This window comes from Malurus melanocephalus, unplaced genomic scaffold (assembly GCF_030028575.1).
Source record: "Malurus melanocephalus ecotype Western Australia unplaced genomic scaffold, MMel_1.1 scaffold_166, whole genome shotgun sequence".
Classification (NCBI taxonomy): Eukaryota; Metazoa; Chordata; class Aves; order Passeriformes; family Maluridae; genus Malurus; species Malurus melanocephalus.
Window position 1 is genome coordinate 287,948 of NW_026623398.1, and position 18,135 is coordinate 306,082.

The window sequence follows — 18,135 nt, forward strand, 5'->3', positions numbered from 1 at the left end:
TTTTTTTTTTTTTTTTTTTTTATTTTTGAGGGTCACATTTGCTTTGAGAATTGAGAACACATTTACCTTGATGGGTTTCAAAGGCATTGAAACTTCACACAAGTTCGTGGAGGTGTTAGGAGGCAGAGCACAGCAGTAAAAGTTGCTTTGTGTTTSGTAGTTGAAAAGCTTAGCTATAAATCATGTCAACAATGTGTTTTCAAAGTATGTGTGTATGCATATAGAGGAAATACTGATCTTCATAGCCAATAATGGTATATCTTCATGRATACCTGTGATACAGGCAGTATCTGTCTAAAATGCAAATACCTCTGCACGTGCTTCTTCATAAGTTTTAATTTGCTGTTCAGTGAACCTGAGATTTTTTCCTGTGCTGCAGAAATGATCAGATACTATTGTACCTGTTTTTTTAGTACTTCGGGTTAGTGTTGATACACTAYTTTGAACAAGAGGTAGCAAAGGGGAAGAAAGAAACAATTCTAGAGGTAATTAATTTGTAACCGATCCCAAACCAGTGAGTTTCAAACCATTCAATTGAACTAAAAAATGAGATCAACTCTGGCTGATTTGGATTCACTAAGGGAGGAGATACACCGTTTTAGTGCAGCATAGCTGCAAGTAGGTGCTGTATAAAATGGGGCTAATGGTGGTGCTGCAGCACTTCTGTCCCTGGTAAAACTGTCTAGTGAAATAGAAGTATTTATGGATAACAGTGCTTAAGGAGTGGCAGGGAAAGTGAAAAACTGAGAGCTGTGAATCGGCATTCATGAAAGGTATTCCTAACAGAAGGTAAATCTAATAATAAAAATAACATGATTAGCATCTTTATAGGCAAAGAGGAGAGTTCTAGAAATGTGTGGAAAGAATTGCAAATCAATATTACAGCTGTGTATGTGKGCAGGCAAGTGTTGTCAAATTACTCAGTATGGAACAGAAATATGTATGTCTTGGKACTCTTTAATAATTGCTAAAAAGTTTTTGATCACGATGCAGAACATCAGTTGTTAATTTCAAAAGCTTCTTTGTGCACAAGGTTTGATAGCTACCCACTGGGTTTTTAAAGAATTGACCAAGGAAAGAACAGATATTGAATGATGCTTATGGATCTAGGGACGGTCCAGGAAAAAAGTACTGTGCTATTGTTGGTAAAGGKCAGTAAAATAGTCTTCATTGCTGCTGATCATAAAGGAACATGTTGAGCAGCTGCATGATGTTAGGATGCAACTGATGTAGAACTAAAGGGTGGTGCCATGATCCATACCCCTCAATGAGATACTGCACAGATATGTTCTGCCAAATTTCTCTCAAATTGTATTTGGCTGATGCTAATTGTCATAAATACATGCGAGCTTCAAGGCATTTGACTTCTGTATGATGCTGATTAGAGTAGCAGTGTTGGGGACGTGAAACAGTAAGTAAAACTGATTTCAGTTGTGCTCGCCAAAAATAAGTGCCAGACATCATCAGGAAGCATGTTAGTTTGTGGGTTTCGTTGTGGGTTTCTTGTGGTTTTTTGAGGAGTAGGAGGGTGATTATGCATCTCTTTGTGACATGATGCTACTGAAATCTTCCTTAGTTTGGAMGACAGCAAGCATTGTGGGGAAATGCTGCACATACTGAAGTAGTTTGTGTCAAATGAAGTGAGTCCCTTCTAGAAACCGAATTTGGTCATGTGTAGCTACATTCATTTGAGCAACACATGTTTTACCATGGCTCAGTGGAAAGTCACAGCTAGGAGCTATGAATATAGGTCACTCAGGATAGGAGACTTTATTTTGGAAAGCATTGACTCAGAAAATGATTTGGAGYTCTGATGTATTACCAGTTGAGCATGAAATTGCAGTAGAGTGCAGTGGCTTATGGAGTAAATGCTATCTTTGGGTAGCTTAGCAGGGTTATGTTATCATTGCTATATAGCATTAGAGGGACAATTACAGGAATATTATGTCCTGTTCTGAGGACAGTTTTTAAAAACACTGGCCAAACTGGAAAGATAATAAGACAGCCAGAGAATGGCTGTAGTTCTGGCTAGCATAACTTAATGAAACTAAAATACCAAGGTAAAGTGTGTGATTAGTGTTTACATTTATTTCTGTGTTGTGTAAGATGATTGGAAGAAAGCTCATTTAATTTAATTAATAGATCATTAGATTTAGTAGCTGAAAAGAAAACTARGCACTTTTTTTTTTTTAGGCAAATYGTTGTGTTTTGTTTTGGTGGGGWTTTTTGTGGGTGGTTKTATTTGTTTGTTTGCTAGCTGAGGGCATAGGAACAATTTGCTTAGCAAAGAGATAGGGTTTTCTGAGGTGTTTTCTTCAAAGTCCTGGTACTCTTTCAAATGAATTGTCTRGCTCAGCCAGAGGTATTGATGGAATTCCACAGGCTTTGTTATGGAAGAAAATGAGCTAAAGAATCATAGGGATCTCTTTGAAAGGGAGAGGCAGCTATTGAGTGAGGAAGGAGAGAAAGCAGGAAAGAGTTGATGTAGAGAAACGTTGTCAGTCCCCTAAATACAGATGGTCTGGGAACTAATTAATGACTCCCATCCTTCCTGAGATTCCAGGCTCAGGTAGGAAAATAAGAGGAGACTGTACAAAACTTGTATAAAAGGTGATGGAGAAACCCTGGTGTGATGGGAAGAGACCAAACCCAGTGCGCCTGGGATCTGTTGTTACCAATTTGCTTTCAGTTTTGCCTCTGGAGAATTTAATTTGCTCATATGCTTCATTCCCATTGCTCATTACCACTGATCTCTCCTGTCTGAGTTCCAACTTGCTTTCCCTTCTTCCCTGATTCTTTGCTTGGTTTTGTTCCTCCTGTCATCTTTGTTTTTGTCTCACACCAGTATGTGTGTGCCAGCTCAGTTTGTCCATAAAGCTTTAGCTTTGCCTGTTTATATTGCACCAAAACCTAAGTCTTAGGTTTTCCTGGAATGTTATTCATGGAAAAAAACCTCAGTCCTAAAGGRTTTTGATAATTTTTTATAAATCAGYATTTAGGAATTATGTAGACTAGTCCAGGAACTATATAAAGGTAACATTGCTTCATAATTTTTCTGTAAAATTTACAGTGTCTTTTAAAGTTGATAGAGTTTTTCCATGACAATATAGCTGATAGTGGTATRTGAGGTAAAATAGTCTGAAAACCAGTGGAGGGTTACATATGTATTGTGTGTAAATGGAAATCTTTGGTAAAGTAAGTACCAGATCCAGTACTCTTATCCAGTGGGGTAAGAGCCAGATAGGGCACAAGTGCTATGGTGAAATAAAGGGTTAGAGAAAGACTGACTATTGAAGCAGTCTTCGTTTGGTTTTTAAGGCCTGCTCAGARCAGGCTTCTTCATTTTGCCTTCTTTTATGCAATAATTATAATGGTACATTATGTATAGSTATAATGACAACAAAGTTTGTATTTCTGGCAAGCTCTGGTTTTGGTGAAAGAATTTGCTGTGTCTTGTGCTTCACAGTTTACCTTTCTCAGCCTTCACCAAAGCCWGATAGATACTGGAGCTTGGTATTTGTGCTTTGTTAGAGAAATCAGGTGTCTGTAGCAAGTAGGATAAATAGAAAGTTCCTCTGCTGCTGCAGATCCTYGCCATAAATTATATTTGCTTATTTTCTGATTTTGTCTGTAAATAAGTTTGGTTTTAAATCTCAAGATATTGGAGATGTGTGATTCCTATGAGCAGGGTGAGTGCTGCCATTTACTTTGTCTCCAGTTACGGAACGGAGTCTTGTACTAGTCCTGTACATGCAGGGCTGCTGATTCCCCTGCTTTCAAGTGATTGGTATCAATTCTAAAAAGCTTGTCAGTGTGTCTGATCCATTTTTTATATATATATATTTTTTTTTTTAGTGAGACAGTGTTACTTGTCTTAATTTTACTAATGTGATATGCATTTCAAGTAACCAAAATGAGCAGTGTGGTCTTTAGTTTAGAAAACTTTGTAAATTTTGTTTTTCATTTAAACGTGCTGGCTGCTTCTGAACATGCTTGTTAGCTAGATACTTTGGTAATTTAGCCTGTTGGTTTGAAGTTGTGTGAATAGTAATTACCTGCTTCCTGATTTTTTTCTTCTGAAATAAACTTGCCTTTATGAGTTAACTTAGTCCAAAATCCATCAAGAGGAATCATTCAAAACCCTATTCTCTTTGTATCTTGATGAAAACATCCCTTAGTATTCTTCCAGAAATAGGTTTGTCTTTGGCCTGTGGGATTTAGTCCCAGTGGTTTGCCCTGCTTGATTAYCTAGTCATGTTATAAATCACAATATAACATGTCAGCAGTGGGTTACTTCCTTTTTCATTGCAAAATAAATTTAATCAATGGGGACATATATTCTTTTAATTAAATAGAAGTGAACTAACCTGACACTGATCATCTCAAGCATTAGAAATTACGTTAACATTGTGAACAATTACTGTTTTTCTTGCGGGGTGCCTTATCTTCAAGAGAAGCAGACATAAGGCTTTTGAGCTGTTTCTGAAAGCTTGGTCAGGAAGTTGTTTTGTTTTTGGGGTTTTTTTTTTGTTGTTACTGTTTTGGGGGGGATTCTTGTTAGTGTTTTTTTTTTGTTTTTTTTTTAATTCTCCTGTTTTTTTGTTGTTTTCAGAAGGTATTTGATTTCTTGCCCCTGGTCCTAGGTGTATGTCTTACCTTTACAGATTGTCTCACATTTTCCCAGGCTGTGAARCATTTCTCCTGTGCTTGTCTAGACTCAGAAGTCCTGTTGCAGGGTGGATGATTTACTGAAGAACCACATGCCAGGCATATGGATATAACCCATGGAACACAATGAAAGTCAGTGTCAAGTRTGGGATTCCACTACTAGTGCATTACAAGATCAATGAAACAGAACAAAGTAGAGCAATATATCCCTGGAGTGCAATTTGTAAATTGTTTCTTCAAGTTTGCTACTCATTTTTAGTACCTCTTCCACCTCCTGCAATGCCATTTCAGAAGCAGTATCTAGTATAATAAATGAAAGTTCATCAGTTACTTAAATTAATATAGCTGTTATTGTAGTCAGAAGATTTTTGGGTAGTGGGTTTTGTGTTCCTATATTTAGAAGTGTCAATGATCTGAAACACTTAGCTAGTATTTCAGGTTTTGTGAAAGCCCTATGAGATGTTGCTACTTCAGCTGAACATTAATTCTGTCATCTCCATACTATGTGTGTGGTTGGGAGTGTTTCAGTGGAAACACRAAATTGGGATGTGCCATTCTTAAATTATGAAAGAAAGATAAGACAAATTGCTGTGTRTGGTCAGCTGCAGGACTGTGGGGTGCTATATACTCATTGCCAAAGCAATTGKATTATATTGCTGTAGAAATTTATACTCTGCTTATAAATGAGATTTCTTTGTTATTAAAACACTTCTCATCGGAAGATGGGCATTTTGTGTGTGGAAAAAAAATCTTTTTTGTAAATGTTCAGTTTTGTAATGTGTAAGGTTTGACAGAGAGAAAGGAAATAGTTGTTCTAGTTTGAGCTTGTTTTGTTTAAAATACAAATTGCGTTTATGTTTTTAAAACCTTCTTTAAGGCTGGGCTCCCACCAGCTCTGTTGTGTTTTCTTGGCCTCGACTGACTGCTGACTGTGAGACTTGCTGATTTTTGCACGGTGCCTTTGCTTAATGCAGCTTTTCTGTTGGCTCTGTGGCAAAGGAGGGCCACTGCTACAGGATGAGTAGGAATRTATATGTAACCTGTACTACTGTGTTACTGATCTTTATTGTAATGTCTAYAGTAGTAAATTCAAACTATCTACAGGATTTTCTGGTGTTACTGAAATTGAGGGGTCAGCAGGACCTTACTGGTTCACAGCACAGATTGCAAACACTGTCCTGATGTGCAGTAAAGGAGTGTTTATGTTTTCTGGGAGTGACTTGAAGTTCCTTTTAACACTATTGTGTATTTTTGGATTAAACGTGTGAATGAGGATGGGAAGAACAGAATATGATTTCTAAGTATTTGTTTAAAACAATAAATCTAATGTTTCCTTCCAGATTATAAAAACACTTAAGGTACTACAGGATTTGGATTTATCACTGGATATTCTAGTGGTAAGTGATCAATTATAATAACAATACATTAAAGTCTTCTATAGTGAATTACTGTGTAAGTGTGCATTTGTTAAAGTGGTTTGCATTTTATAATTTTGACTTTATGTCATGATGTGGCTAGATTAATTTTCCAAAAGCTGGTTATCCAATTTGATAAATGCAGTATTATGTCAACAGTGATAGTACTGAACATATAGAGGACACTTTGCTAATCAGATTSGTTTCTTTACACTGTAAAATTGCCTTCAATCAGAGCTTTAGACAAAGCAAATGGTTAACCATTCTTTAGGTCAGTTGTCTAACTCTGCCGTCTTTTATTAGCAGCTCAGAGATAGTTTCTTTCATTTAAAGACCTGGCATCTCAAGTAAGGATTCCTATGACTTTCATCCTCATCCAAGCTGCATCCTATTGAATTCTAATTTGGATATTGTCACATGGGTCTGTGACATGTCTATCTATTATAAGCAATTTGTCTGTGTTTTGGGAAGAAGAAAAATGTGGATTTTGTGAGAGACTTCTTTGAAGAGTGTGAGGAAAATTATAGTTGCTGAGATATTTGGATGGTCTATTCAGGCAAAGGCATTTGCCTGCCTGGACACAGGCAGACTTTTACTGGAATTCAGTAATATTTATCTTGTTTTCCAATAAAAATACATAATCTCATATTGCAATTAGTTGATAAAAATGACAAAGGGTTTCTGCAGATGATTCATGTTACCAGSAAATTTGTGAGTTTTATAATGGGATAGACTTGGTTGGAAGCCTTCAAGTCCAATAGAGGAAAGTGATGTCTTACAGCTTAAGGGCTCCCTATATTTTATGAAGTAGTCCCACCAGATTTCTTCCATCTGCTTGCAATAACTGACTAACCAAATCAGATTGCTCAGGTTGTGTRTAAGCTAAATATACTTGAAGTGAATTTAAGGAAGCCCTTTCTAGGGGCTGAGCTGATTATGTGGGAGTAATGTGTGTATAGCTCAGACTTCACAGGAGCAAAATTTCACTAGTTAGCAGGAGCATTAACAGGTTGCAGGGAACTTACCGAGTTCTATATTTTGTGTGCATTTTAGAAGTGAGAGTTTGTTAATCAGAGATGCTTACTGTTAATACAGGCTGGAAATCACCTGTGATTCTATAAATACTCAAAGTCTACAAGATATTTTTGCTGAAACAAAACACTTTAGAGTGAGACTTGAAGACAATGATATCGTGAAAATTGCTCTGCTCCTTTGACTCCTCTACCCTGTATTGCTAGTTGAGATGGATTATTACACCATGCCCACCGTATATTCTCTCTAATATGCTAAAATATACTTCATATGCCTAAAGGTGATTTGAACTGATGCATTTTGTGGGCTTAAGCATTTGAGAGAAGTGAGATTCCTGAAATATGTACATTTAATGGAGGAAAATTACTTCTCTTAGCTTTATGAATTAAGGCTGCATTTTGTTCCCCATATTTGGTTATAACTAACTACCTCCTTCAGTTCCATTTGCAGTATAAAGGGTGCATTTATTTCTTTGGCTGACATAGGACTGCCCTGAATACTAGGCTAATACTGTTTGTAGCAGCTTTAGAGGAGGTTTTATTTGGGATTAGAGTTGTGATTTATTYTGCCCATCTTTCTTGCACAATCTTCAACAGGAAACTGGCATACATGAAACAGTTAACAGCTTTAGGAAACAYGCCACTGCTGGGAATGTAGCTAAAAGTCTATTAAAACAATGGAAACAGCTTATTGCTCCAGAAAGTAAAAGGTAGGTGTGAACTTCTTTCTTAAAAGTTAATTATACTGTAGTGTAACTTTGGAAATGGGAAATTTAGGAAGGTTTTTGGAATGACAAATTGTATTGAATTGAATGGAAGAAATGAGAATGCAGTTATAAAATACAAGGAAAACAAATAGACCAGTATTGTTCATCTAGCCACTCTGATCTCAGCTACGATTTTTGATTTGCACAAGTTGTTAAATCCCAGCTGGTGCAAACAGAACTAAACCATCATGGGCACTGCTCTGCACTTCAGGAAGTTGTGAAGCTTGCTCTTTTGTCCCAGAGGTCATGATGGTTAAATGAAGCAGCTCTCCAGTGATTTGGATGCATAGAGGTTTTCTTTGTAATGTTCTTATGGACTGAGAGGGGCTTCCACCATTGGAAGAGTCACAGTGAAGAGATGAAGTTTCTTCTGAGGCTGAAGCAGCCATGGCCCACTGTGCTTCCGATGTTTGCAGAGTTCCAGCAGCTCAGGACAGTTGAGCTGGGAAAGCCAAGGGATTAGTTTGAYTAAGTAATACATTTTAAATCTGAGGCTGTTCAAACAGCAGAAAAGTAAAATACCAAAACCTGTGATAAGTGAGTCATAAAGGCTGACCTGTCATAATCTGTATCMCCTACAGGGCATGTTGTAAATTCTCTGTGTCCTAGTTATTTCAAGCACCATGTCTTTGTTATAAAGCATGCAGGGAAACTTTGTGAAAAGTAACATTCAGCATGTTATAATCAGATAGTATGCCAGGCATGTTTTCCTATTCAGTTATGTCCTTACTCCCCACATGTTTTGCTGTCAATTCTTGTTGCAATATTTAGCAGTTCTGGACCCAAGAGCTCTGTGATTCTGTACTGGTAATGGAAGAATGWCAACAAAGTTCTGGGTTTTGTAAAACTATGACACATGGTGTGATTTTATGCTTTTAGTTTTATTAATATAGGAATACCAGATGGTTTAAGAATTTAGCATCAGCTGTAGAATGTGACGTAATCTTTTTTTTTTTTTTTTTTTGTCACAGTGGTCACAGGGGAAGGAAAAATGAGAAAGAAAAATGTGAGACAAAATCCTCTGTTTTCAACAAGATTAAGCCTTCAGAGAAAGCCAAACCCTCTGTACTGGCCTTCAGAAGTTCCAATAGTGCTCCCATTTCTATGAAGTTGAATAAGGAGTGTATTTGTAGTGAAAAGACTCATCAAAGTACAAATTCTGAGTCTCCAATAGAATGTGAYAATAAACAATGTAGCAGCAGTGGTTCTAAGCATGCTTCCCCGGGTACCAGTTCTCAGGCTAAAGAAAGTGTTTTCAAGGAGAGCACCTCCACAGAGAGCAAGAGAGTTTCAGAAAAGCAGCAATCCTCTGCAGCCAGTGAAGGCTTATTACCTCTGAAGGAAAAGCCTAGTAAGGATGCTTCCAAACAGAGAAATCCTAAACRTGTGAAGAAACCAAAACAAAACCATGTCATTGAAGACCAAACYAAATCATCTAGTGATGAAGAATTTGAGCCCCCCACTATGTCTTTTGAATYTTATCTTACTTATGATGAGGTTACCAACAAAAGAAAGAGAAAGGCTTGTTCTGCTGGTGCACGGCCAAGGAAGTGCAATGAACAGAAGAACAGTTTATTACCACAAAAGACTTCAAAACTTTCTCAGGCAAAAGAGGGAGTAGAAGATGTAAAAAAATCAGAATCTGAGAATGATCAATCAGAAGCTCCCAATAAAAAGGTAAACCATTACAAAGCTGAAATAACAGCAGAGATAAACTGCAGACAAACAAATGCTTCGGACTTTTAATTTTAATTTTAATACAGAATTTTATCTRTATTTTAAGGAACAGATTGCATGACTTTGGTGTATCAGCTGCATTGCAATTGCCAATAATTACAATAGTTAGGGGGAAAATAGGATACTGACAGTTTGCAATTGAATTACTCAAATTTTTAGCATTATTTCCAATATTACAGTAGTGTTTGATCCCTATCAAGTAATCTGCTTTTGACTTGCAAAATGCAAAGGCGTTTATCTTTGGAGAGATGATCATCTTTTTACCTTCTTGACCATCCTGGTTTGYGGCTGCTGCAGTTGTGTGTAGCACTGTCCTTTTGTCAGATGCTGTGGTTCTTTAGCAGTGAATGTTTAGGTTTGCAGTGGAACTGAACCTTCTTTAAATGCATTGAAGTAAACCATGATATTGCATATAAAACTGGATTATATATATTTTTAATTTGAGCTCTCCTAGTCCCTTGAAATGCAAAAAATCTTAAGCAGCTCCTCTGAGCAAATGTGTATGTAAAATTGTGTATGAATTAAACCTTTTAAGTGAAGACCTTTTGAGCACTGAAAATTAAGTTATCTTCAGGTTCATGTCTTCACTGTGATGTKAAAGCTTCAGGCTTTTTTTATTGTGGAAGATCTACAATCTGAATGTGGTATTTTCTGTCCCAGATGGGGAAATATTAGTGTAGAGGCTTATGTATGGTACTCTAGCATAAACTGTTTGAGGAGAAATCTCAGATATTCAAGCAGTTGTGAAAAGTTACTCTAGATACTAAAATGAAGAGCAGGGAATGCAAGTTATGTGCTATAAGTGCCTCACTTACAATTGGAGGTACACCTAAGACCCAAATTAGATGTTACACGTAATACATTTGTAGGGGCCCATGCTTAACAGACTGCTGCATGTTTAAATCACTTTTTAAGGGATTAGCTGAACCTTTTAGACTAAATGGCTTACCGAGCATGATCTASGAGACTTGATAGGACCAGGTATAAAGCTGTTTTTTGTCTTTTAGAATTGTGCTTTTGTCATCTTGCAGTTTTGTCTCATTCAGTGCATGCCTCCGTAGTGATTTATCTGAAAGCCCCCTTGCTCTACATAGCTACTCTGTTCTTTAATCTTTCTATGTGCTAATTACAGATGTCCCACTTAGTTTCTTTTGTGGTATAGTCTTGGTAAGTGGACTATGAAAGGATATGCTGAATAGTAATCCTGTGAGTAGATTTTAGTGTARAAAAGATAGACTTCTAGTTGTTCTAGTTAATTTTGGGATTTGCATAATCGTTTGGGGGGGKTTATTACAGCTTATTTTAAGCCTCGTTAACCCCAAATTTATAATGTTGAAGCAATGTTTCCTTGACTGTGCACAGGCCAAGATGGCATCCCTCCAGGAGCTTCTTAATACTCCACTACCTAAAACTCTGACAGACATCCTAAAATTATCTCCTCCATATGCTGTAGACTTCACGGGTAAGTAATATACACAGCTGATATATGTGAAATAATGCAGGTTTTTACAGCTCTTTTGTAGAGATATTTTATCCCCTTTTCTAATAAGCTTTATTAGCTCATCAGTCCATGGCAAAGAAGGGCCCCACTTTCTCATCTGTAGAAATCATGTTTAAGCTGAAGGGAGTKGTAAAGCCTACATTCTTATGGGTTGCTGAGTAAAGGAATACTATGGAAGGTTCCCGCAGACATAGAGAAGGCATAAATTGAGTGGCAGTTCTACAGGCTCTATTTGTCTTTACTCCTGTCTATACCTTACACTAGGCCAAGTCTTAGTAGAAATTACCTTGAGTAAAACAAATATATGAAGCACTAGGTATAGTTTTGGCATAGGAACCACTAGCATCTTTATACGTAGGTGACATAAAGTGTCAGTGTTCCCCTAGCAGCTCTTTTGATGTTTCAGTGGTTTCATACCACTGGGATCTTGAAGCATTGCTGCTATTGCAGCTCCTGATTTCTCTAAGGTAAGTCAGAAGGATCAGTAAGGTGCTATGGAAGATAGCAGAATAATTGAGATGTGAATACAGCTTGTGTAGACTGGAGAAAATGCAAGCCTGGTTTGATGGTGCAGCTCACTTGCAGTGTACATATTGCCTCGGTGTTAGATGATGGTGAATGGACTTCTGCAATTTGCAATATGTGCAGGGGGCCCAGATTGTAATGCGGTAACTTTGTATTTCAAGAAAAAGTAATATATRTCCTGTCAGCTGTGTTTATCTCAGAGCTGAATGTTTAAAGCATTGTAAAAGCTGCCTGATGTTATGCTTGCAGATTCTGCAGCGCCTGTTGCAGAAGCACCCCAGCAAGTCGATGAGATAGTTCAATTCACAGGACAGAGACTGAACTCTAAAATGCAGGTGTACTCTGGCTCTAAGGCAGCCTGCCTTTCCAAGATGCTCACGCTGTATGAGCAGTGTGTCCGCATGATTCTCAACAATATTGAGTGTGAGTACTTTAGGCCATTTGTAGCAGCTGTGACTCAAAGTGTGTGTGATTTTTTTCTCCATGCCAACAACTGACCTACTAAAATTTATTGTCCTTCCCTACAAGTGATGACTTGGAGCAGGTTGAAAGCACTTGCAGAAATAGATTGATGGCTGTGCTGAAATGTAATTTTGTTTTGAATGCTTACTGTTTTTAAAAGTCCAAGTTTACTTAAAATAATATCCTATAAATTGTAAACCAAAAATTCTGGCTCCCCCCCACRTTTGTTGTCATCAAGACATTCTTTTCATCCATGCATAGGCAGAGGGGAAAGTGATGCATATCAGTGAAGATGGGGCAATGAATTTTCAAAGATGCTTTATCCATCCTCAAGTATTACTGCTAGTCAGTATGATTTATTTATAAGTATTTTCTGCTGATTTATAAGTATTTTCATAGCCTGACATAGGATCTTCTGTTAGTGCTTGCTAAAATAACTTGCATTTTTATTTTTAAACTGAGTGGTGTTACCCATTAAGTAATGTAAGTGAGATACTGAAAGTACTGTCCTCTTTTGTAGTGCTACAAGAAGCAGRAGGTGTGCCCTTTGAAATTCTTGAGCCTGTGCTGACACGTTGCACACCAGAGCAGTTGTTTCGAATAGAGAAATGTAATCTGGTAAATTCTACCTTGTTAAATTTGGGGAGCCACAGAATTCCAGAACTCCACAGGTTGCACTGACTGTCTGTCTTGCATCCTAATTTATTTGAATTCTGCTGTCATAATCAAGTCTCCCTTTTTCAAGTGTCAGGATTTAAAACAATCAGGAGAATTACTTCTGATGACTAAGTGAGAGACTGTGTGTATAGAARAGTATTTCTTTTTTTCTAAAAGTAAGAAAGTAAAAAAGATGAACATAGTTTTTACCACTGAAATAGCTGGAAAAGTCAGAACAACTGTTTTCAAGTTACAAACTATTAAGACTGCAATGCATATCAGTCAGAAAGTATCTGTGGTGAGATTTCATGTGTGTGGTAGATTTCTTATCTACACTGTTAGGACTTGAGCTCCATGGTGCATTTGGACACTGATGTTCTGAGTGTGTAGCCTTCGTAGGGCAAGTGTAGCCTTTTCTTTGCGTGCTTCAGRTTGGGAGCTGGCTTGAGCCTGGGATGTAAACACAAGTCTATCCTGTGAGCGTGGCTTACTGACTGCAGTGTACAGCTCTGCTGCTTGAAGCTGTGTGATTTCCAGGCTGCAGTCAATGTCCCTGCATGGAACTGCCACAGTGGGGATGCCTGTGTCACCACACATGGTGGGATTTCTTCTGTACCTTTTACCACCAGGGGTGTGGGTTGTCACTGCAGGATCAGCTAACAGGTACTCTTGAAAACATTATTTTAAAATCTCTGATTTAAGATATCTTGTGTTCAAATTAGACATTTATAAAAGAGACTGACCACTTGTGGAAGAAACACTGCCAAAGAGACTTTAAAAATGAGAGCCTTCTGGAATATGAGTCTTGGCGTGAAATGTACTTGAGACTATTTAATCAGAGAGAAGAAAAACTGAAGATCCTTACTAAAAATATTCTTTCAGCTCAGTCTGAGAAGCCAAAAGGTAAAATCTCTGGTTAGCTCTTCCACTTACAAAACCCAATCTCTTCTGCTGTTCTTGATGATATGTTTGTTTTAGTGGGTTGTTTGCAGTTAGTACTAGTGCTGTACTTCTAGGAGAAATCATCAAGAATGAACACTGTTTCTCCTAAATTAAAAGTCGCTTAGAAAATAAATACATGTGTTAATACAGTACATTGGTATATCTTGAAAATCATATGCATTCGACAGATCTTACCTGTATGGTTAGACTGAGGATCCTAAGCAATAATGTAAAGAGCTTTAGACATCAGGGTCATGAAAAGTCATGTATCCTCTGCTCCTTGCTTCTGTATTAGGCAGGCAAGTAAAAATGGCTTATGTGACTGGTGCAGCAAAACCACTCAGGAGTATTCACCGACAGCRAGAAATCCATGCGACAGCTGGACCTGTCCTCCAGCTTCATCCCACAGAGAAGTGCAAGTAAGTACTATGCTTTTAATTTGTGTCTTTGTCAGTTCAAAAGCATGCTTGCAAAACAATTTTAAAGTTCTAAATAGCTCCATTTACTTTCCTTTTTTTTTTTTTTTTTTAATGGCTACTGGCTAGAAACAAACTTGCCTTTTAAGTCTTGTGTGCTCCTCTGCCCTGTGTTCATTGTCATTGCACGTTTCTTGAAAGTGCCAGTGAATTCACCCTTCCAACTGGAGTGTGAGTGGGCACTTTTTTCCAGATTGCACTAAAGCTGCTTGGCATCCTGGTGCAATTTCATTGTTGATGTTTTGGGTTTATAAACCTGCCTAGTAGCCTCACATGTTCTCCTGCTTTGATAAAATCCCAGTCAGCTGCCTGGTGTGATACAGCTGACCAGAATGAACCTCAGGAACTTTTAATACTCTTTTTTTTCCAGTGAATTTCAGAAGCTTAGTTGAACAACTTTGCTGCTCAAGGTTGTTGTAGTATGGGTCAGGAAGGACAGCCTGGATGCAAGAATTTTCTTAAAATTAGCTTTTACACCAGATAAATTTTCATAACTGCACCTTTAGCTGTTAAGATTCACAAAGTTCTTTCCATCCTTGCTATTTTCAGTGAAAAGAGAGTCTCCCACAAGGCAGTAGCTTAAGGCACTTTGAGTTGCGCTTTTGCTTTCAGTTGCTGACTGGGAGGTTGATTCTGTATTGTGCCAGACCAGCCTTTCCAGTTTAGGTGCTTCAGGTACAGTGCTGTACAAGTACATATGGCCTTTGTGCTCCAGTAATCTCTGGACCAGTAGCTGAATGGCTTAGACCAAGCCCTGCATGACTTTTTTTTCTTCTCAGGCATGGTAAATTAGGAAGAGCTGGTGTTATGTGAAAGAAGCTCTAAGAGAGTCATTGCTTTTCCTTCTTGAGAAACAAAGGGTTTGTTGGGCATCATGTTTGTTTGGGCATCATGACTTCACTGCTTTGACCTAMTGGATTTTTAAGCTGCAGAGTTTGTACCGTTGAAATTCTCACTTAAGAAGCTGGTCTTGCAGGAGCTAAAAAATCCTGTGGCAGACACACAGAAGCATAGCAGGCTGCTATTGGCACTCAGTACCTGAGCACTGGCAGAATCCTCAGTGACTGGCTGTAGGAGGAGTACAGGGCTGTCACACTGGGGACATTGTGCTGACACTGATGCTGTGTTGGGTTAATGGTTTTTAGCAGAAGGTGTCAGCTCTGAAGATGCATCTGCCTCAGTCCTTGTCTTGATTGAGGATTTGAACATGGTGGTTAGTTATTGTGCCTTTTGTTAGTCAGTCACACTTAGTGKTTTTTTTAGAACATTTTCCCTCATTTTCTTTCAATGAACTAGTTAGCCATTCTGCTGTGTTCAAAGAGGAAAATAAACATAAGGTGCAAAGTAGAACRCAGGGCATTATGAACCACAGTGGTATTGCTACCTTTTTGATCTATCACAAACTGATTTTGTAATTTTAAAGGCTAGTCAGAGACATGAAATCTTACAAATGTAATATTTGTGCAAGAATAAAATGGACCAGATGATCATGTGTGACCCCTTCTAATCTGAATTATCCTATGATTTTGAAATGTATATAGTCTCTTAAATGTCTCCAATCAGGCTGTTGTTTTTTGGTTTTTTTTTTTAAATGAGCCAAAGTGAATAGTAACTTGATACCAAGTGCTGATTCTTTTCTTATTGGCTTGTTTTAAAAGAACAGGGATTCCAGAAATGAGAGACAGAAATAACAMATTAGCAAATCTGATCCCTGCTGGCAGCAGTAGAAGTTCTAGCTCAGGTGTCATGATTCAAGATGGAAAGAAGCCTGCCAAAAGTAAGTGGCATTTCCTAGGATTATCAATTTAATTGTTTTGACTGGCTGCCTACTAATATATTCTTGATACTATACTAATACCATTTAAAGTTGCTCATAACTGTAATTCTAACTGGTCTCTTTATTTCGTTGTTATTGAAGAAATTGCACCAATCATGAAGAAAACTTTGAAAGCGCTGAGRAACAGAGTTGGACAACGATAAAATGAGGCTGTGTATTTGAAGCTTATGTGATGTGATCATTTGTGTATTATGCTACAGTGAATAAAAGTAATGTTCATGTAAACACTGTTCAATTTGCCTTAATTAAAATAATTCTGAAAAATTGCAGGGGTGAATAATTAGCAATAAATACTGAAACATCAGAGTCCTTTCATACTGCTGTTTTCTTACTTGAATTGAAATCAGGTCAGTACACACTGACAAATCAGTTTATGTGAGCTCTTATAGAAAATGTATTTATCAATTCAAGCTGATGAAGGGTGGGGTACAAGTTTTATGAGGAATGGCTGAGGGAACGGGGGTGGTTTAGTCTGGAGAAAAGGAGGYTGAGGGGAAGACCTTATTGTTCTCGACAGGTATTTGAAAGGAGTTTGTACATGGGTGGGGATTGATCTCTCTTCCCAAGAGAAGAGAAAGTGGCGTCAAGTTGCACCAATGAAGGTTTAGATTGGATATTAGGAAAAATTTCTTCACTGAAAGGGTTGTCTTTGTTGGAACAGTTGGTCCAGGGAACTATCTGTGTTACCATCCCTACACATATTTAATAGACATGTASATGTGGCATTTGAAGTCTAAAGTGCTGGGTTTACAGTTGGATATTGATGACCTTCGAAGTCTTTTCCAASCTAAACAATTACATAATTCTATGATTCTACGTAGTGGGGAGATGAGAGAAAATGAATGCTATACTCTCATCTGCTGCTGTCATGAAGAGGCCTAACTCACAACCTCACAGCCWTTTGCCTTCAAAGTGAAGAAGCTATTTGGTTTTGGATAGCTGTCCTTTCAAGGATTAGGGACTGCTGCAATTTGRGATAGATCTATGCGTGGGTTTACTTTTAGAAATGAGATGTGTCTTTGTAGTTTCTTCTTCTAAACCAGTTCAGTTGCATGAATTGTAAACCTAACTTTGCCTTGAAGTGATGGCTTAGAAATGGAGGAACTTATTCTGTCAATTAYACTCAGTTGTTGCAGGCATTTGAACTCCTCGTGAAGTAAAGGATAAGGTCATTAAACCAGTTAATGTCTCCTACTCAAAACACCCTATGTGTCAACTTACTCACCATCCTGTGAGTATTACAGGTTACAGGTAGATTAAAAAAATACTGCTTCTAAAAATGGCTTTTACAGCCATTTATATAGTCATCCATACATAACAGCTTGTGCAAATGCCCTGTTTATACAGGGATTTGAAGTCAGCAGGTGTGCTTCTGTGTTGTTTTTTTTTTTTCTCCATGCATTATAGTTGCACTAAAGAGAATGAAAGTAGAAAACAGGTGTGTTGTTGACCTGGAGACACTGTGAGGGAGCTTTCTCTGTTTTTGGGATCAAAACAAGCATTAACTAGTAAGAGAGGTAATGCAGCCTCTGTCATACATACTTGGAGAATTCATTCCAGAAGTATTCTTTACATGATTTAGATCTGGCTGAATGGCCAAAGTACCTCTCTTCGTTGCTAATCAGTTGGTGGCACAAGCTAAGTTCAGCTGGAGGTTTCTATCAAGTGTGGTATTCTTTTGTGTAAGAAAAGACAAAGTCATTGATTGGGCTCTGGCATTTGAGAAGAGAGCTGTAGCCATCCAGAACAGATGTAGATGATGGGAATATCACCTTGGGAGTCTGACTGATAATTAGTTCTTTTAACTAGTGAATGTACATTGTTGATTGGCAATAACTTTTCCTATCCTTGATAGTGGTAGCAGAGTTATGTGAAGGGGAAATTAGACTTCAAGATTAGATGGTTTTCATTTCCTCTTCTCATTTTCTCTCACTTCAAAGACTCGAGCTATATCTGCATAGGTCTGGTAAGAGATATGCAGAGGGTACTCATGGGATGAGATTATTGTCCTCACAATTCCTACTTTAGAAAACGTGGTAGACAAGCAAATCTCTTTATTGTAAAGTAGTTGGTGCTACATGCACTTTAGGCTAGGCTTTTTCTTTTGCTTGTCCTGT

General features: G+C 37.8%; 1 protein-coding gene across 1 annotated transcript in view; it reads left to right on the forward strand.

Moving 5' to 3' along the window:
* LOC130577077 (elongin-A-like) overlaps positions 1-16,282 on the forward strand; it is a 16,950-nt gene extending 668 nt beyond the window's left edge. The window contains 11 exon segments of the mRNA XM_057372185.1: positions 6,009-6,065; positions 7,712-7,824; positions 8,853-9,558; positions 10,981-11,080; positions 11,894-12,067; positions 12,627-12,724; positions 13,486-13,666; positions 14,001-14,124; positions 15,840-15,958; positions 16,100-16,137; positions 16,140-16,282. Coding sequence (XP_057228168.1) covers positions 6,009-6,065; positions 7,712-7,824; positions 8,853-9,558; positions 10,981-11,080; positions 11,894-12,067; positions 12,627-12,724; positions 13,486-13,666; positions 14,001-14,124; positions 15,840-15,958; positions 16,100-16,137; positions 16,140-16,166 — 1,737 coding nt within the window. The 3' untranslated portion in view covers positions 16,167-16,282.
* Positions 16,283-18,135: the final 1,853 nt, after the last annotated feature.